We start from the raw sequence: 21,480 nt of genomic DNA, 5'->3' as shown, positions 1-21,480 counted from the left end.
GTTGAATGTACGTATCATTATTTTCTTCTGCGGGGTACAATTAATAGATATCTATTCTGCTTACATTAACTGAACTCATACATTGCTTATTATATTATTCAATCTGTTTGAATAAAAGAGAGAAAGCATATTTATCCATTCTTTTCTTCATTCACACTCATTCTGTAAACCTTCGCTTCTGTCGCATTTTCTTTTCTTTTTTTTTCTTTTTTATTTATTCTTTCATTTATTTTTGTTATTTTCACTTTTTTCCTTATTTCTTCCATTTTTATTAACCATTTCTCTTCTTCTCCTCTTCTTCCAATACTTCTTTTACTATTTTCTGCTATTACTTTTCCTCCCCCAATTAAAAATCTCTCCTTCACATACTCCAACGTTTCATCCACGTCTTTACATATCCCATATCTTTTCTCTTTTTCTGTCCCTCAATACTTATTTTTCTTCATATTATCCACCAATCTAAGATTTGCAAATCTTTGCCATCTTTCTTTCTTCCACTCCTTCTTTAAATATTTTGGTATCCTAAACACTTTTATGTTATGTGCCAACAGAATTTAATTATTTTAAAAAACATTAATCTGCAACGAGATTGTTTCAAGGTAATGCATTTAAGCATTAATTGAAACAATTCCAAAGCAATTACCTGACACACTTAAATCAAATTTCATCGGACGCGTGCTGACCACGCGTCAGCATAAAAATTTTGGCCACAACATTCTTCCTCCTTTACGAAATTTAAGTAAGTTAAATTTACACCTCTAGTGTATGGCGCGGACCTACTCCTATATAAAAACCGCACCAAGATCCACTACATTATTATTGAAGTTTATCTTTGGTTCAAAGTGCAATAATTATTAACGATTTGTTGCACCGTATACAAATAAAAATATCATTCTGCTGTCAAGAAAATTAATTACTTAATGTGGCGGTAGTACATGCCACCACAAGCGCCTATCGAACGGCAACCCGGTTAACACGCGTAATTAAAAGCTCGCCGCTAGGAGCGCGACTCTCTCGTGAGTCAGATTACCGCAAGGATTGTAAATATATAAGGCGAAGGACCGAAACCGGTTTTCGCTTCACGCCAATTAGCGAGTCTAGAGCACATCCGAAAAGATAGTGCCAGATAAGCCTATACTAGCGAAAAGCCGATTTTGATTGTAACTGCGGAGAGCTTTCCATATTGGAAGTTCTTCCTGCAAGGGGGGTCGATGCCGACTGAGGCGAAGACGGAAACGCTCGTGGACCTTCCCGCTGGAGCACCGAGGCGGAAACGGACCCAACGAGGACGGGGCAGGAGTAAACCGGCAGCGGAAGGATCACCGGACAGTACCACCAGCCCGGAGAAGCCGAGGATCTTGAAGGTGGAAGTTTTTCCACCAGAACAGCCGCTTAGTCCCCGGGATACCACGGATCACGGTGCAGCCGCCACAGCCGAAGCTGCCACCGATAGAACTCCGACCTTGGGCGCCCTGTGCTTTGTGGCTATTTCCACCTCGCCTTACTCGGCCTCCCAAGGTCGCATTGCTGCCTGGTGACGTGAGGACCTACCGGCTGACTAGCCCGAGGTACCATATACCGGGCACGCCTCGACCACTGCCAGTGTCTCAAGGGACTCAGACGGAGGACATCCCAGTGCCAGCCATCCAGCACGCTCCGAGGCTGACCACTGCTGGAACCCAGACAGATCCATGGGCCACGTCATCTGCCTCCGACTCTGAGCCCATTAAATACCCAGGGAATGAACGGTGGAGACCGATCAGAGGTACTTTGAGGGCTCCCCACATATCCTATCGGGAGAGACGAGTTTAACCTCGCTTCTCAGCCCGACTTAATCTTTTGAGGAAAGCGCCCTAAGGGGCGCGATTTAAACCAATCCAAAGATAAAGTGTATATACATCTTGTAAATAGTAGAAATAAAGAATAGTGTAATACTCGTAGCTTTAAGATTCCTAAGTTTCTTTCCAAAATGGCGCAAACGCTATACTTAACTTAATTTATTTGTTTTAAATAATTATTGTGATCAACTAAAAATATATTCTTGATATTAATTTTAAGATATACTCATCACAAATATTTAATATTCTCATTATAATATAAAACAACAATATTGTAGCGGTCGATGCATTCTGTGAACGCAGTATAATGCGTCGTCTGCTACAGCATAAGTTAACCTAATAACCTGTCAACCGCGACAGCTTGAGCTGTCAATGAGAAGAGTTTGCCTTCACTCCGCTAGGTGGTTTGGAGGCAAATTCAATTCTCGGGAGTAAAAATGACCAGAGGCATATACTGGACCAGTTGGCCGGTCAAATCCGCCAACGATCTGCTTTTAAGTAATCGAAAGCCTAGTGTTGTAACCTGCCAAGGTGTGCGCTGACAGACAGAAGCACCCAAAGTAAAAGTGACCTAACTCTCTCTAGATGAACGAGCACTCTTACAAAAAAGTAAGACGAGGGAAGCGGATCAAGAAGGTCATAACTCCTGCCTTCTTGCCTACATCACCGGAGAGCGATAAGGAAAATCTGCCGATCCAACCGAAGATACTAAGCATCGAGAACTTCACTGGTAGAATAAAAATCCTACCAAGAAAGAAGTTCGACGAAGGAATACAGCTCCTACCTTAAAGGCTTATCCCAATTGAAGAGTCACTACCAAGAACGCTACTGAAGATAGAAGAAAAGGATCAACATAAAGACATCGGAACCCAGGCAAAGATCTCTTCGGCTGAAACTGGAACCCAGGCAGAGACATTAACTGCCGAGACTGGAACCCAAGCAGAAATCTTCCGACGACATCAAACAACGCAGACGGAAGAAGGAGAGAGCTACCCACTAAAGTATCCGGGTGACGACAAGTGGGGACCAATCTTGGTCACCCTCACTGAACCTCACATAAGTTTTCGCAAACGCCGACAGGGCAAATAAAAGTCTTCGGCATTTTGAAAGGCGCCTAACCAAATGGGCGCCGCCTAAAATACAGCAAACATAAAAATTGTAAAAATTGTAATTAAACTCTAATAAATATATGTTGAAGAATATTTGAAGATCAACTGATTCTACCATAAATATATTATTTGTTCAAGAATAATATAATACTATATCAAGGAAAAATTAATTTGCTTAATTTAAATACCTTACAATTAATTAATCCAAGAAAATTTATTAAATTTAAGAAATTTAGTGTATTTCTTTCAAATTCAACACAAAATAATTAAAATATATAAAATACATACTTTGTTGGGAACTCGGTTTATCGCTCGTTCCGTTTGTTGATGAGAGTCAATAGAATCTTTAAATCACATTTTGTGACACCAAAGCTCACGACTCGATGACGTGTATTTTTTACCGATCCGCTTGCAAACTCTTGTAGCGTTAATTATAAAAATCGAAATTGTCGCAACTCATTTTGGTAACTCGCCACAGGTGAGCGAGTAAAAATTTTACGAGTGGCTTCCGACGGGCGTTTGAGCGTCGTCGGCCGAGCCCCGTGAGAGACCGGTTTTGATAAAAATTAACGTTATCGTATATCGCGCCCGTATAACACGAAGAGCCCTCGGCAGCGACCGAGACCGGAAATTAAGGCTCGCAATTTTGGTAGTGTTACGTCCCGGTAGTCGCGAGCGTCTATGACGGGTTCGGACCACGGGCTTTGGCAATTATGAGATTGCGATAATACGACAGAATTAAAATAGAATTTATCCTAAAGCAATTCTCTGATGTTCGATCGATATTATGATAGACTCGCTATTTAAGTAGGGCTGCTTATCCGGATTTTGTTCTAGATAAGATAAAAACAACAATATAGTTTTTTTGCACAATAAGCAATGTCGAATGTTACGCGAATTCGCTATTAAAACGCCGCAATTGCTGCACTCGTACTCTTCGCAACTTAACCCGATAAGTATTCGATGCGAAGGTACGTGATTGAAATCCGAAATGGGGTGTCCGCACCTAACCATGCATCTACGACAAAAGGGAAAACGCGTAATTTTCTGTTTAAAATAGCGGTATCTAGTTTCAAAAGTAGCGTGAGCTAACCAATTAGTGATTACCCTAGTCAGGTCTAATGGAAATGCGCGAGTAAGTATCCGCGCGCAAAGTTGTTTTGGGCACATTTATTAAGGCAAGATAAACTGTGGTTAAGCTTTTAATACAGATTTCGACGGGGTTATTTTGTAGAAATACTCTATCTCCGCTCAGCTCTAGAAAACGAGAAAAATCACGATGGACTAAACGACATGGATCGCAATTTCTATATTGTTCAGAAATCTCTAAAATCAATCTACAATCGCGACATTTTTGTGATTCGCAAGATGTTCCAAGACAAAAGTAATGCCCAGTAACAAGAGTAAAATTACTTTTAAGTTTATCAACGTTAACTGGAAAAATTAAACAATAATTATCGCGAGTTTCGCGGTGATGTTGATACACTTTGTGTACGCAGAGATCTGTCTCTAACCACTCGATTCGCGTGTAGGTTGAATTCAATAGAGCAGTATCGCGAGTACTAACAGCGCGTTGTGGGATAAGTTGATTGGGAGGGCACATTATACATTTTTAAAATGATATAAATTACACAAATAATATTCAGAATAGGAGTCCAGTCCTATTATTTGGAGCTAGAAAGTGCATGCGATGCGGTAGGTAAAGGGTTGAACACGCAACCCGCACAGCAGGGGTAGGGTCCAAGTAAAAACAAAAGAACGAAAGAGTAGAAAGTGAAAGTTTAAGGAAAATGACGAAACAAAGGAGTGAAAGTGAAAACTAGGGAAAGTTTGACAAGTCCGAACAGGAATGAACAGTTCGAAAGGAGTATGACTCGCAAGACAGATACAAAATTTAGATATGATAACTGATTTGACTTACTCACTCCTGGCATCTCGATTGCGCGTCGCGAATTAGCCTTCTCTGCTTCTCGACGAAGTCAGCGTCGCAGGATGCGGCGTTTTCCTGGGGATGGTTCTCGTATGCCTGTCTGCGGAGATTGTCCTTAGGGATATCCTCTAGGCTCGGCTTTCTTAGGACCACGGTGATCGGCGTCAGGCGATATTGTTGAAGAAGGCTGATGATCGTTCCGCGGTTGCCGCGCAAATGTCGATTCAACGTGTGATAGTAAGCTGCAATTTTACGGATCTGATATTTGAGACCACCGCACCGTACTTTGCCGTTGGACATAAGAGGTTCTTTTGGAATAAAAGATAAATTGCGAGAAAAATGCTTAAAGCAAAGAGCGTGCAGTGCGGCTGCACCGGAATCTATTTTCGATCACACAGGTTCCGTAATTAATTAACAAGAGTTAGAACCATTGGGGATTAGGTATGGTAGAAGATTCACTGATTTTACAAGTTTAAGTTTAAGTAAATATCTTTATATTCTAGACAAGTTATACGCTAGGTTAATACAAGCTTGAGTTACACTAAGTTACTAAGTTTGAATTTAAGCTAGATCTGAACGCGAGATAAACTCTCCTAAGAGAGAAGTGATTGAGTCGAAAACGAGTGTTGAACTACTTTCGAGCACGACTGCTCGGAGCTTCCTCGGCGCTACATTCCACCTTACGTTAACGTCGGTGGTGGGAATAGCGGTTTCGGCGCTGCAGGCCGCATGGTGATAGAATAGCTTTCCCGCCAAAATACTTATATTAAAAATGTAGAAATTGAAATACACTATTATTAACATGCTGAGTAAGTTGATTCACACGAGTGTTACATATATAGCTTAACTTCTAAGTTCTTATATATAGGATGTTCCGTAAGTCGAGGTCAATCGCTCGGGAGATAAATGAGGAACCAAAAAGAAGAAAAAGAGTTATATAAACATAGGTACAAAAATGCGTTGTTTCCAAGTTATCGACAGTTTTAACTCGCGCACGCGCGCGTGTGTGTGGATCTAAAAATTATATAAAATGTTCGAAATGACTTCCTTATGCATTAATGGATGCTCTAAGCTTTCTTTTCAAGGAGTCCCGAACTCTTTGTAGCACTTCGGGATTTTCTCTAATGTTTCTAAATCCATTAGTTATTCTTTGTTTAAGTTCATGGACGTTATTAACTGGCCGTTTGTAAATAAAGGATGTCAGATAACCCCAAAGATAGAAATCACACAGATTGAGATCGGGTGACCTAGGAGACCAGCGTACAGATCCTCCACGCCCTATCCATCGTCGACCGAATTTGCGTTCCAATTCTTGTCTAGCAATTAAACTGAAATGTGCAGGTGCACCATCGTGCATAAACCACATATTATGTCGTATGTTCAAAGGAACGTCTTCAAGAAATATACCTAATCTGCTTTTAAGAAATTCGACATAAGTTTCTTTATTTAATCTGTTTTCAAAAAAATGTGGTTCAACAAGTGAATTGTTAATTATTCCTCCCCAAACCAAACAACTGAACTGTCGTTCATGTTATTTTTTAACAATTGTATGAGGATTTGCTTCCATCCATTCATGTGTATTATGAAAATGTGTAATACCGTGTCTATCGAATGCTGCTTTATCTGTAAAAAGAATTATTTTACTGAAATTAGGCATTTGTTCTAATTTATTCACGAACCATTGTCAGAAATTGATACGTGGACCATAATTGTTTTCAGTCAATCCTTGAACACGTTGTACATGATAGGGATACAAGGATTTTCTGTTAAGAGATTTCCATATTGTAGTTGTTGGCAAACCTAATACTCCTGAGATGCTTCTGATACTAGTAGAAGGGTCAACCCGGAATGCGTTCAAAATTCTTTCTTCTGTGTTAGCGTTGATTCGAGGCCTACACTTTTTTTGACGTTGTGTTAACTGCCCAGTTTTTCGCAATATTCTATTAATATTTTGAAAAGATCGTCGATTCAGTGCGTATCGCCGAAGAAATTTTTCAATATACAACGTTCTTGCTTCTGTAGCATTACCTTGAGCGAGACCATACATTAGATGCATGTCAACTAATTCGGTAACGGTTAAATGATCCATTACAGACAATTAAATTTTAATTTTAACAAACTTTCTTTCTCCGTGAACGAACTTTGATTGTGAAGCGATAGAACTTTACTCAAATTTTTTTTGTTGTAGCTGATAACTACAATGTGCTCACGCTCCTAGTCGAACAATCAATATCTAAGCGCTTGTTCGAGTTTACAAGGTATTGTACAAGATTTATTATGATTTCTTGCTTGTGCCGCAAGCTTTCTTTGTGCAACCACTGTTGGCTATATTATTCCTCGGCGACCTTGGATTCCACGGCTTCTTGTCTGTGCATAAGGTAAATAAGTTGTGGTTGATTATTGTGCGGGTGTTGGTTATATTGTATATTTCGAACACCTTATATAATTTTTAGATCCATACACACACGCGCGCGTGCGCGACTTAAATCGCGATAACTTGTAAACAACGCATTTTTGTACCTATGTTTATATTAACTTTTTTTCTTGTTTTTGGTTCCTCATTCATCTCCCGAGCGATTGACCTCGACTTACGGAACACTCTGTATACAAGGTGTCCAAAATATTATTAGCAATATTAAAACTGTGGGTAGGAAATCAGATTTGGAGACGAAAAGTCCTTTTCGAATTTGTAAAATTTGTAACCATTATTGAAAAAAAAATTAATTTGTCTAGCGCATGAGCGACGAAGAAGCTGCGCGTGAGTGAGCGGGACAGGCGAATGACTAGAAATGGCGCTGTCGTCTGTCGCGCTCACTCACGCGCAGCTTCCTTGTCGCTCTTACGCCTGTATATTTTATATATTTTTATTTTTTTCTCGAAAACTATTGAGAATTTTTTTAAATGGTAAAGGACTTTTTGTCTTGTTTTGATTAGTTCTATCAACTATTTACGGTAAAGTCCACTGACCTAAACACCTTGTGTATATATATTCGTTAATTTTTGTACACCGTATAATGTTACCATCGAGGCGCGTGCCACCTGATGAAAGTCGATGTTAATAGATGGAAAGAGAGTTAGTTACAGTAAGAACGAATACAGACGAACGTACTGCGTTTAAGACAAAAATTAATATTCAGCTAATTTCCCTACAAATTTCAGAAGTGGGATCTGAGAACAAAGAGTATCGAAAAGTAAGTCGTGATGCTTCGTGCTGCGACGAGTCGTGACGCTTAGTGCTGCGACAATTAATGAGTTAAAATATTTGTCCGGCCAAACGATTTTGAGATTAGATTGGCGGACAAGAAACGTTCACGTACGTATTGGTTAAAGATTATTCGTAAATGCGTCGGCATGGATCCGAATAAGTTAAAAGTCATGCAATTGAAAGGCATACTCAAGAGACATAGTTTGGCGACAAGTGGTCGTAAAGATGAGCTGATCCGACGTATGCAAGAGTGTGACCCCTCGGGGGGTTGGATGAACGAAGCATCGAGAGTTAAAGAGAGTACTGAAGAAGAATTGAGCTCGGAAGAAGAAGAGAACCGCACTGTAATCCACGAGACATCAACTGTCTACGAGAATGCCGAGGAGGTACCACGTGTGGAAGAAGATGAAACTGGCATGGTACCACCAACGGTGGAAAATAATAGCGATACAAATGCAAATTTAGAGACCGGCAAGATATACAACACGCCCCGAAATTCAATAAGAAATCTCAATCAACGGGAGATGGATCTTCTGCGAAGAGAAAGAGATATTATGGAGCGGGAAATAAATTTGTTAAGAAGAGAAAATGATATGCTGAGATCCACATCTTCATCAAGTGTGTCGTCAAATTCATCTCGTTCATCCATTAATATTAGAAATATTGGTGAGCTGTTGCCCAAATACAATGGATCAGGAGCTGATTTTATCAGATGGAAGAATCAAGTGCTCTTATTAAAAAATACATACGGTTTAGACGAGAATGCAACCAGGATAATTATTAGATCTAAATTGAAAAAAAAGGTTTTCGATTGGTATCATTCAAGTGAAGATCATCTCAGTTTAAATGTAAATAGTTTGTTAACTTCTATGACATCCATGTTTGATCAACGGCCTGCGAAACTTGAATTAAGAAAAGAATTTGAGGCACGAGAATGGCAGAAAAATGAAACTTTTGATGATTATGTACACAATAAACTCATCTTGGGCAATCGTGTTCCTGTGGATAGTGACGAATTGATTGACTACCTTATTGAAGGTATCCCATCATATACATTACAGAACCAGGCACGTATGCAACGCTTTGTATCGGTGGATGATTTGTTACGAGGATTCAAAAAGATAAGTTTGGAATCGAACAAGAAATACTTTACAGCATCAAAGGTGACAAATTTTAAATCATTAGATGAGTCAACAACTAACAAAATGATTTAAATAAAAAGCAAAGCAGATCAGGGAACAAAAACTATATCAAGAGGAATTGTAATGTGTTATGAATGCAATTAAGTAGGCCATTATGCTCGGGACTGTCCATCAAAGAAGCGAACCAGCCAAAACGCTACTTATCAAGCAAAAGATAAGCATGATATTAAGCAAATTAGCCATGTCAATACGGCGCCTGTTGTGGGCGACAGCCATACATCTTAGACAGCAAACGATCAGACAGCGGATAAAGTGTGTACTCCTGATACTGACGGTGAAGAAGACACGTCTATTTACTTCATGGAAACGGACTTGAAGCTTCAAGATAAATTCCAGCGTCAGATTGAATTGTGTATAACGAAGAAACCACTAGCATCGGTGGCACGGTTTGATTCGGGGTGCCCAGTGAATTTCATCATAGAACAACTGGTCTGCAAAATAGAATGGCAACCGACTACTCCGGAATGGCAGCGATACTACGGCATCAATAAATCAAGAGTCCCGGTGTTAGGAGTTATAAAGTTGCGTATTGTAATGGACAGCGATTCGCGTATATTAGAATTTGGCATAGTATCGGATAGTGTAATGTTCGTATCTGTGTTATTGGGACGCAATGCTCTAAATGAATTCGGATACAGGTTATCGAAAAGCCCTAGGTTTGATAAAGCTTTGTTAGAAATAATGAGTATAGAGTTAGATGACGAATCTTTAATAAATAAACTTAATATTAATCCGAATACTACAGTTACAGACAGATCAGCATTTTATAAGTTGTTTACAGAATATTATGTTAATCCAGTTTGCCCAGATTTTCCGGAAGTAAAAATTGAAGCTCGTATTGTACTAAAAACTAATCAACCGGTTCAATTCGGTCCGCGGAGACTCTCATATTGCGATAAGGAAGCGATTAACAAAATAATTGATAGTTTGATAAATAGAGAAATTATAAGAAAAAGTTTATCCGAGTATGCATCTCTCATAGTGTTAACGTGCAAGAAAAATGGATAAATTCGAATGTGTGTAGATTTTTGGGGAGAATTGAACAAGAACATGGCTCGGGACAACTTTCCGTTACCCCTTATTGAAGATTAATTAGAACGATTGAGAGGAAAAACATACTTTAGTGTAATGCATTTAAAAGACGGATTTTATCATGTCGCTATGGCCAAAGATTCAATTAAATTTACTTCTTTTGTAACTCCAATGGGACAGTTCGAATATTTAGTCATGCCGTTTGGCTTAAAGATAGGACCTCCATGTTTTCAGCGTTTCATTTGTGAAGTATATGCGGAATTGTTAAAAACGGAATGTGTTATTATTTATATGGATGACATTTTAGTGGCCGCGAAAAGTTTGTCAGAGCATTTGCGAATATTACGAGCCGTTTTTAGTATACTGGTGCGAAATAAACTTGAATTGCGTATCGATAAGTGTTTATTTTTATATAATGAAATTGATTATTTAGGATATCGTGTAACAACCGAAGGACTAAGCTTGACCGTCAACAGTATTTCAGCGATTCAGAGCTTTCCGGAGCCTCAAACTATTAAAGCAGTTCACAGTTTCATCGGGCTAGCTTCATATTTCCGAAAATTTATACCTGGCTTTTTAGTTATTGCTAAACCTTTGTATCAACTATTAAAAAAAGATGCAGTTTTTGAGTTTAATGACCGTGAAAAAAATGCATTTGAATTTTTGAAGGCCAAACTTGTAGATGCTCCTGTTCTCGCTATTTATAATCCAAAGGCATATACGGAACTTCACTGTGACGCTAGCTCAATTGGGTTCGGAGCCGCCCTCTTGCAAAGACAGTCCAACGGTACACTGCATTCTGTTTTTTATTTTAGTAAACGTACTACTGAGTCAAGGTATCACAGTTTCGAGCTCGAAACTCTTGCGATTGTAAATGCCCTGCGTAGATTCAGGATTTATTTGCAGGGCATACCGTTTATCATTATATCAGATTGCAATGCGGTTACTCAGATGCTTGAGAAGCAAGACATTAACGCACGAATAGCCCGAGGGAGCATTGCAATGCTGTGACATCGGTATTACCCTCGCGATAAGCTCGTCAGAATCCGGAATTCGAGTTAAAGAACCGAGACGTGCATAATGTAAAAGTAAAATAATTAATTATCGCATAGGTGAAAATAGAGTTTATACAAAATAAAACAAGAGAAAAGTAACATTAACGATAATAGTATAGAAAATTAAACTAAACTCAGTCTGCGTGAAGAGCCGGTTTGCTATGAGGGTCCGCTACCCTATTAGTCGTATATATACAGAGTGGGTCGGCCAGGCGGTGTAGCGCGGACAGGGCTATGTGGTCGCAATGCACAAAGGAGGCCGCAAGGACAGATTTACGCGGCCGCGAGTCGGTAACGCAGTGTACAAGGTAGGCTGTCTAGGTCGTGTCGCACGGACAAAATTACGCGGTCGCGAGTCGGCAACACAGTGTACAAGGCAGGCCATCTAGACCGTATCGCACGGACAGAATTACGCGATCGCGAGTCGGCAACGCGGTGCACCAAATCATCCGCGATGTCTCGCGCCGGGAGGAGTAAAAGCCGGTCGAGGGAGGGCTCGGGAGCGCCCGAGTCCCGGAGGCAGCGGACTTGAAAGGCCGGGTGAGCCCGGTTGAAGAAAAGCTCGGGATCGCCCGAGTCCTAGAGGCAGCGGTTTCGAAGACCAGGTGAGCCCGGTCGAGGAGAGGCTCGGGAGCGCCCGAGTCTCGGTGTCGAGGTATCAGCGGCCGGGAGAGCCCGGTTGAAGGAAGGCTCGGGAGCGCCCGAGTTCTGGAGACAGCGGTTTCGAAGGCCGGGTGAGCCCGGTTGGGGAAAAGCTCGGAAGCGCCCGAGTCTCGGCGGTAGCGGTATCGGTTACGAGAGCCGGGTGAGCTCGGTCGAGGTAGGCTTGGGAGCGCCCAAGTCCTGGAGGATTGGTAGCTGGAGTGCTCTCCAGCGAGGAAAAGGTATTTCTCTCGCGTTCGGACCGGCTTATATACTCGTTGGCTCGAGAGTGGGGGAAACCCTCTCTCGAGCGGTCTGTGGCGATGCGCGGTACGGGCGGCCGGTCGACCCGTGTTACCAGCTACGGCGGTCCGCGCTACACGCCGTGAGCGGTTGGTCGGCCCGCGTAAAATGAAAGATTGGCGCTTACCGCGCGAATTCCTAGGCGATCGGTGGTGGTCGCGGCGCGGAGTCTGAATGTTCGCTAGTTCGTGGCCTCCAGCCACAATGCAAAGCTTCGACTTTCAAATAAAGCATAGGCCTGGTACTCAAATACGTCATGTAGATGCTTTAATCCGCTTTTTCGAAATGCTTGTGGTAGAGGACAATCTGTTTGAGTAGAATTTGACTGTTTGTTAGAGTCGGGATACTCGAATTCATGAAATCTTTAAGAAGTTAGAAAAATCAGATAATCCACATTACGAATTAAGAAATGGTTTGATATACAAGAAACACGGATGCAACTTGCTCTTTTTAGTGCTTGAACAAATGGAACAGCACGTTTTTTTTCACTATCATAATAAACGGGGACATGTTGGAATAGATAAAATGGTTAAAGCCATTCAGAATACATATTGGTTTCCTAATATACGCGCTAAGTGTGAATCACACGTACGTCAGTGTTTAAAATGCATCTCTTTTACGCCACTATCCATTAAAATAGAAGGACGGCTGCATCCGATTAACCAGGGTAACCTTCTCTTCAATACAATACATGTGGATTATTTCGGTCCGGTCGACTCACGTGTGTCTGTTAAGAAGCACATTTTTCTTGTAATAGATGCGTTCACCAAATATATTCGTTTATATCCCGTTAAAACTACTAGCGCTAAAGAAACTATTAAATGTTTAATCGACTATTTTTAAAACAATAGTATTCCTAAGATTATTATATCAGATAGAGGAAGTGCATATACTTCAACCGAATTCAAAGATTTTTTAGAGTCGCGTGATATACAGCATGTCAAAATAGCCACTGGATCTCCACAAGCAAATAGACAGGTGGAGAGAATAAATAAAGTTATTGCGCCAATGCTTGTTAAGCTTTCAGATCCAACAGACGGTAAACCATTGTACCAAATGCTTGCTTAAGTCGAATATGCTTATAATAATACAGTGCATCGTTCCACCGAAAAAACTCCTTTAGAGTTATTATTCGGAATCAATCAACGCGGTGCGGTGGACGATAAACTTAAAACATTGACCCATCATGAATTTGTACAAGCTGTACAGGATTTACCTGGTATTCGAAACGAAGCGTCTCAACAAATTGTTAAAAATCAAATCGATCAGAAGCGACATTATGATGCTAAGCAAAAAAATCCACGTATTTATAAAGGGGGAAATCTGGTCATGGTTTGCAATTTTGATAGTACTCTCGGCGCCTCTCGAAAACTGATTCCTTATTTTAAAGGGCCTTATGAGATAATTAAAATTCTTCGAAACGACCGTTATATAGTTGCTGACCCTAAAGGCCTCCAAAATACCCAGCGTTTTTACCAAGGTACCTGGCAATCATCAAACTTGCGTCCATGATTAAATGAGCACCCCTGACTTTATTTTGAAATTTTAGAATTATTCTCATTACTATGTTTTGTTGAAAAATTCATTTTTACCAAATAAGTATTAATACTCTTTAGTTTATATAGATTCAGGATTGTTTATTTTGGTTGTATTCCGTCTACCGGCCTAATTCCTTAATTAATTAATCATCAAAGACATTGTTTATTTAATTTATAATTTTTTTTTGTTATCTAATTCTCTACTGTTTGAGGGCAAACCTCTTTGTCAGAAATGGCCGATTGTAGCATATGACATTCGTTAATTTTTGTACACCGTATAACGTTACCATCGAGGCGCGCGCCACCTGATGAAAGTCGGTGTTAATAGATGGAAAAAGAGTTAGTTACAGTAAGTACAAATAAAGACGAACGTACTGCGTTTAAGACAAGAATAATATTCAGCTAATTTCTCTACAATATATATACAGGGTGTATCATTTAATGTGTCACACCGAAAAGGAATAGGTAAGTCTTAATGAAAAAAATAAAAAAGTCTAATACCATTTTGCAAAATTCTCAATGGTTATTAAGAAAATAATTAATTTGTCTAGCGCAAGAGCGACAAAAAAGCCGCGCGCGAGCGAAGCGACGCGACGATACGGAAGGCGGAGCGAATGGCGACGTGCGAGCGAGACGATGCGACAATCCGCGAGTGAGGCGAGCCGACCGATATGCGAGCGACGCGAAACAAAACCGCGCGAGCGAGACGATGCGACAATCTGCGAGTGAGGCGAGCCGACCGATATGCGAGCGAAATGAAACGATACCAGACAAGCGAGAACATATAATATTTTTGGAAACGCTATCGTTTCCACACTACCTTTTGAGGTAGATAGCTCAGTGCGTTTTTTTATAGTGGTCTCCCCAGTAGGTCTAATCCACTGTAAAAAATCAACGCAACATATGTTCGAAGTGCCGACCTTGTGCTTGTACGCACAGTTCGGCCCTCCGAACAATATGTTGCGTTGCTCGTTCTGCCATGCAAGGCGGAATGGATCTGAATGCCGCTACAATTGCCTTGCGAACTTCGTTCACTGTTAAATCCCGCATAGGCTCGACTAACGACTTCACGTGTCCCCAAACAAAGTAGTCGAGCACGTTTAAGTCGGGTGACCGTGCCGGCCACATTATAGGACCGCCGCGACCCATCCAACGATCGGCATAATTGCGATCAAGAACTTGCCGCGCGAAACGCGAAAAGTGCCATGGAGCACCGTCGTGCTGATAGATCACACTTTGTCGAATCTCGAGCGGCAGGTCTTCGAGCAGTATCGGTAGCTCATTTTCCAAAAAATGAGCGTACTTCTCCCTGTTCAAACGAGCAGACAAAAAAAATGGTCCAATCTGAAAGTGATAATAACAATATTATGAGTTTTTTTTAACTTTCAATGTAATGAATTTTTCTGTGATAGAAATACTTACAATTCTGTTTCTAATTATCCCCGCCCACACATTTAAATTCCACCGGTATTGAAAGGCGCACTGCTTTATTGCACGGGGATTCTCATCGCTCCAGATAACAATATTCTTGGAATTAAAAATTTCGTTCGGTGTGAACAACGCCTCGTCGGTTCACAATATTTTTTCAGCGAACGACGGATTTCGCCTGCACTGCGCTAGTAATCCTACACGTAGTTTATTAATTATTTATTAATATAAGAAGCGTACTTTAAATGAAGATATACTTAACAAAAAAAGATGTACCTTCGCAGATATGTATTCGCTGTTCTTCATCCCGAGGAAGAAGTTGTTGCACCCGATGGAAATGATATGGGTGCAACCCTTCTTCTAGGAGAACGCGATGTACAACGCAGGATGGTACACCTAGCGTTCGCCCTGCATAACGCACGCTTTCCCCTGGGTTTTGTTAAAAAAAATCAAGTATTTGCTCTTCAATTTCCACATCCCGACGCACTACACCTTCTCTGTGCCGAAATTGAAAAACATTCACAGAGCCTGTTTCTTGTGTTCGTTGCACGCACCTCGCGATCGTCCGCGAAGAAGGCTCCGTACGATCCGGAAACCTTTCCGCGTATATTCGTTGTGCGGCACGCGCGTTTTCTCCCGCGGCACCATAACAGATAATCATATTTGTGTACTCTTGTTGCGTGAACTTCAACATTTTTGCGCGAGATATACCACACAATAACTTTTCAGCGAGCAACGTGGCGATCGAAAAAAAACAATTGAAAATCGCAAACGTCTCCGGTGCTGCTCTAGCAACGTTTAGCAACAATAATTGCCCAAAACTATCGATAACAGCATCTGTCGATAAGAAGTTTTAAGTACACAGATATGCTCATCTGCTATGGTGTCGCGGGAAAAAACTCGCGTACCGCACAAAGATTACACGCAGAAAGATTTCCGGATCGTGCGAAGCATTCTTCGCGGACGATCGCGAGATGCGTGCCACGGACACGAGAGACAGGCTCTATGATTTCACAGCAGTATCGGCACAGAGAAGGTGTAGTGCGTCGGGACGTTGCAATCGAGAAACAAATTCTTGACTTTTTTTAACGAAACCCAGGGGCGAGCGTGCGTTATGCATGGCGAACTCTAGGTGTACCGTCCTGCGTTGTACACCGCGTTCTCCGGGAAGAAGGATTACACTCATATCATTTCCATCGGGTGCAACAGCTTTTTCCTCAGGATGAAGAACAGTGAATACATTTCTGCGAAGGTACATCTTTTTTTGTTAAGTATATGTTCATTTAAAGTACGCTTCTGTTATTAATAAATAATTAATAAAATACGTGTAGGATACTAGCACAGTGCAGGCAAAATGCGTCGTTCGCTGAAAAAATATTATGGACCGACGAGGCGTTGTTCACACCAAACGGAATTTTTAATTCCAAGAATTTTGTTATCTGGAGCGACGAGAATCTCCATGCAATAAGGCAGTGCGCCTTTCAATACCGGTGGAATTTAAATGTGTGGGCGGGGATAATTGGAAACAGAATTATAAGTATTTCTATCACAGAAAAATTCATTACATTGAAAGTTAAAAGAACTCATAATATTGTTATTATCACTTTCAGATTGGACCATACTTTCTATTTCCCCGTTTGGACCGGAAAAGAACCAATGTTTCACCGCACTTTTCGCGTCGCGCACGACAAGTTTTAGTTTACCAGACTTGATCGTGCTTGACTATTTTGTTTGGGGCCACGTAAAATCATTACTTGAGTCTATGAGAGATCTTGCAGTAAATGAAGTTCGCGAGACCATTGTAGCGGCGTTCAGGTCTATCCCGCCTTCCATGGCAGAAAGAGCAACGCAAAATATTGTTTGGAGGGCCGAACTGTGAGTACAAGCACAAAGTCGGCACTTCGAACATATGTTGCGTTATTTTTTTACAGTGGATTAGGCCTACTGGGGATACCACTATAAAAAAAAACGCACTGAGCTATCTACCTCAAAGGGTAATGTGGAAACGATAGCGTTTCCAAAAATATTAATTGTTCTCGCTTGCGTGGTATCGTTTCACTTCGCTCGCATATCGGTCGGCTCGCCTCACTCGCAGATTGTCGCATCGTCTCGCTCGCGCGGTATCGTTTCGCGTCGCTCGCATATCAGTCGGCTCGTCTCACTCGCGGATTGTCGCAACGTCTCGCTCGCGCGTCGCCGTTCGCTCCGCCTTTTGTATCGTCGCGTTGCTTCGCTCGCGCGCGGTTTCCTTGTCGCTCTTGCGCTAGACAAATTAATTATTTTCTCAATAACCATTGAGAATTTTGCAAAATAGTATTAGACTTTTTAATTTTTTTCATTAAGACCCACCTATTCCTTTTCGGTGTGACACATTAAATAATACACCCTGTATATTGTCAATTTGTTACAAGCACTTTACAGAAGGAAATAAATAATATATTAAATAATTGAAAGTTCTACCTTTTTACGTGTATATACAATTTTTAGCTTTTTGTTTTTCAATACATCGCATATAAAACAGATATATATGATGCAGATGCTTTTAAACTCTGAAAAATTAAGTAGTATATAATACATCGATTTATTTATACAGCTTAATAATACAATATAATGTGTGCAAAAAATATAAAAATATAACCTGTTTATGTATAGCACAAATTGATTATAAATATTCCTATTCACGAACTTACATTCATTATATTTATAATAATGGGCTGTTCGTTCGAAAACAGCCATGCTTTAGTTTTGCTCAAATTTTGTAAATACTTTTCTGTCTTGATCACAAAAAAATGTATTTTAAAATAATTTTTTGTGACTTATACGTTAAATTTCTATTTCCGTTTTCTTTTATATGCTATACAGGGTGTCTGGTTGAGTAGTGAGCATCTCTTAGTTATAGATAGAACTCGAAAATATAAATAGGAAAGTCCCGTACCATTTTGCAAAATTCTCAATCGTTATAGAGAAAAAAATTAAAATGCATGAAATGTAAAGGCGTAAGAGCGACAATGAAGCTGTGCGTAAGTGAGCGCGACAGACGACGGCGCCATTCCTAGCCATTCGCCTGTCGCGCTCACTCACGCGCAGCTTCCTTGTCGCTCTTACGCTATACATTATGCATTTAAATTTTTCAATAACGATTGAGAATTTTGCAAAATGTACGGGACTTTCTATTTATTTTCGAGTTCTATCTATAAGATGCTACTCAACCAGACACCCTTACAGGGTGTCCCAGATCAGTGGACTGACCCAAAAATTTTAGGTAGAACTCGCTGAAATAAGACGAAAAGTCCTTTACGGTTTTTAAAAATTCTCAGTAGTTTTCGAGAAAAAAATTAATTAATTTACACGTGAGAGCGACAAAGAAGCGCGGGATTGAGCGAGAGCGCGATAGACAGCGGGCGGAGTCAACGCGCGGCGAGCGAGACGAGTAGACAACGTACGAGCGACACGAGGCGACAACATGAGCGAAGTGAAGCGATTACACGCGTGCAAGACTAGCGAAATGAAATTGTTACGCGCGAGTACGATCAATTTCAGCATTATTTTTTATTAATTTTTAAAACGGAAACGCTATCGTTTCCACACTATCTTGTAATGAGGTAGATAGCTCAGTGCGTTTTTTTTAGAGTGGTGTCCCCAAGAGGCCTAATCCACTTTACACTACAGCTCAACGCAACAATTGTTCAAAGTGCCGTCCTTGTGCTTGGAAGCACATTTCGGCCCTCCGAACAATTTGTTGCGTTGCTCTGTGTACCATATCGGGCGTAATCGTAGTGAAGGCCGCTACAATGGCATCACGGACCTCGTGCACGCTACGATCACGCACATTTTCAATCTGTGCTTTAATGTGCTCCCAAATAAAGTAGTCCAGCACATTCAGATCCGGGGAACGTGCTGGCCATGTGATCGGCCCCCCTCGCCCTATCCATCTATCGGAAAACATATCATTTAAAGCGTTACGCGCGCGACACGAGAAATGCGGAGGAGCTCCGTCTTGCTGGAAGATCATTTTTTGTCTTAATTTTAATGGTAATTCTTCTAAAAGTTCCAGCAAATCATTAATTAAAAATTGTGTGTACAAATCTCCATTTAATCGCGGAGGGAGGAAGTAGGTTCCTATCTAAACACGCAAACACAAAATTTATAAATTTTACCAATACTTTAAAACAAGTTTTTACGTAAGTAGAAATACTTACAACTCTGCTTTCTACTATGCCTGCTCACACGTTGATTTTCCACCGGAATTGGAAGGCGCCCGCGCGAACAGCATGAGGATTTTGATGACGCCAAAGAACAAAATTTTTAGAGTTAAAAACACCATTAGGTGTAAAAAGCGCCTCATCGGTCCATAAAATTAGGCCAGGAAACAGTACATTTTACCGGCATTGAGCAAGAAAGCCTATGATAATAATGTTTTATTTTTATTTATAATTATTGTGTATCAGATATCATAGTTCGAAGGAAATGCAAATACCTTGACAAAAGTTTATTCGCTCTATTGCGTCGCGTGGAAGCAATTGTTGCACCCTTTGATAATGAAATAGGTGCAACTCATCTTCTTTAATGATTCGATGTACCACTGATCTTGAAACACCGACGATATTCGCTACGCGGCGGATACCGTTTGACGGATCTTCGTCGAAGGCTTCCAATACTTGATCGTCAATATCAAAATTCTTTCTTACACCGCGATCTATTTGTAGATGATTCCTTCGATCTATTCCAAGGAATCCCAATTCGCGAGCACGACGCAAACATCTTAAAATTGTCCTAGGAGACGGATGCACACGGTTCGGAAATCTTGCCGCGTAAATTCGAGCCGCGCGTTCCGCATTTTTGCCAGTTATTCCGTAACACACTATCATTTCTGTGTATTCCGCCGTTGTAAATTTCATGATGGATTATAAGAGTACGTAAACTAAGTGTGTCGACACGCGTAAGTAACAATCCACGACAACCAATAGTTGAAAATCGAAAAGATTCCGTTGCTTAGCAATGAAAATGTTTTCATTTTTGTTTTTCGTGGATTGTTGCTTCGGCGTGTCGATACACTGAGTAATCAATTTGATCATGACGACCAAATTTTAATCATGACGATCAAATATTGAAAGCCTTCGACGGGTGCAACAATTGCTTCCACGCGACGCAATAGAGCGAATAAACTTTTGTCAAGGTATTTGCATTTTTTTCAAACTATGATATCTGATACACGATAATTATAAATAAAAATAAAACATTATTATCATAGGCTTTCTTGCTCAATGCCGGCAAATTGTACTGTTTCCTGGCCTAATTTTATGGACCGACGAGGCGCTTTTTACACCTAATGGTGTTTTTAACTCTAAAAATTTTGTTCTTTGGCGTCATCAAAATCCTCATGCTGTTCGCGCGGGCGCCTTCCAATTCCGGTGGAAAATCAACGTGTGGGCAGGCATAGTAGGAAGCAGAGTTGTAAGTATTTCTACTTACGTAAAAACTTGTTTTAAAGTATTGGTAAAATTTATAAATTTTGTGTTTGCGTGTTTAGATAGGAACCTACTTCCTCTCTCCGCGATTAAATGGAGATTTGTACACACAATTTTTAATTAATGATTTGCTGGAACTTTTAGAAGAATTACCATTAAAATTAAGACAAAAAATGATCTTCCAGCAAGACGGAGCTCCTCCGCATTTCTCGTGTCGCGCGCGTAACGCTTTAAATGATATGTTTCCCGATAGATGGATAGGGCGAGGGGGGCCGATCACATGGCCAGCACGTTCCCCGGATCTGAATGTGCTGGACTACTTTATTTGGGGGCACATTAAAGCACAGATTGAAAATGTGCGTGATCGTAGCGTGCACGAGGTCCGTGATGCCATTGTAGCGGCTTTCACTACGATTACGCCCGATATGGCACACAGAGCAACGCAACAAATTATTCGTAGAGCCGAAATGTGCTTACAAGCACAAGGACGGCACTTCAAACAATTGTTGCGTTGAGCTGTAGTGTAAAGTGGATTAGGCCTCTTGGGGACACCACTCTAAAAAAAACGCACTGAGCTATCTACCTCATTACAAGGTAGTGTGGAAACGATAGCGTTTCCGTTTTAAAAATTAATAAAAAATAATGGTAAAATTGATTGTACTCGCGCGTAATAATTTTATTTCGCTAGTCTTGCACGCGCGTAATTGCTTCACTTCGCTCATGTTGTCGC

The 21,480-nt window shown here is 40.7% G+C and overlaps 1 protein-coding gene across 1 annotated transcript; it reads left to right on the top strand.

Moving 5' to 3' along the window:
- The first annotated feature begins 9,584 nt into the window (after positions 1 to 9,584).
- Positions 9,585 to 10,292, top strand: LOC139104065 (uncharacterized). Its single transcript, XM_070659290.1, has one exon. The coding sequence runs from the start codon at positions 9,585 to 9,587 to the stop codon at positions 10,290 to 10,292; it is 708 nt and encodes a 235-aa protein (XP_070515391.1).
- Positions 10,293 to 21,480: the final 11,188 nt, after the last annotated feature.

Source organism: Cardiocondyla obscurior, linkage group LG07 (assembly GCF_019399895.1).
Source record: "Cardiocondyla obscurior isolate alpha-2009 linkage group LG07, Cobs3.1, whole genome shotgun sequence".
Lineage (NCBI taxonomy): Eukaryota > Metazoa > Arthropoda > Insecta > Hymenoptera > Formicidae > Cardiocondyla > Cardiocondyla obscurior.
Note: the sequence above shows the minus strand (reverse complement) of the source record. Positions and strands in the feature narration are given on the sequence as shown.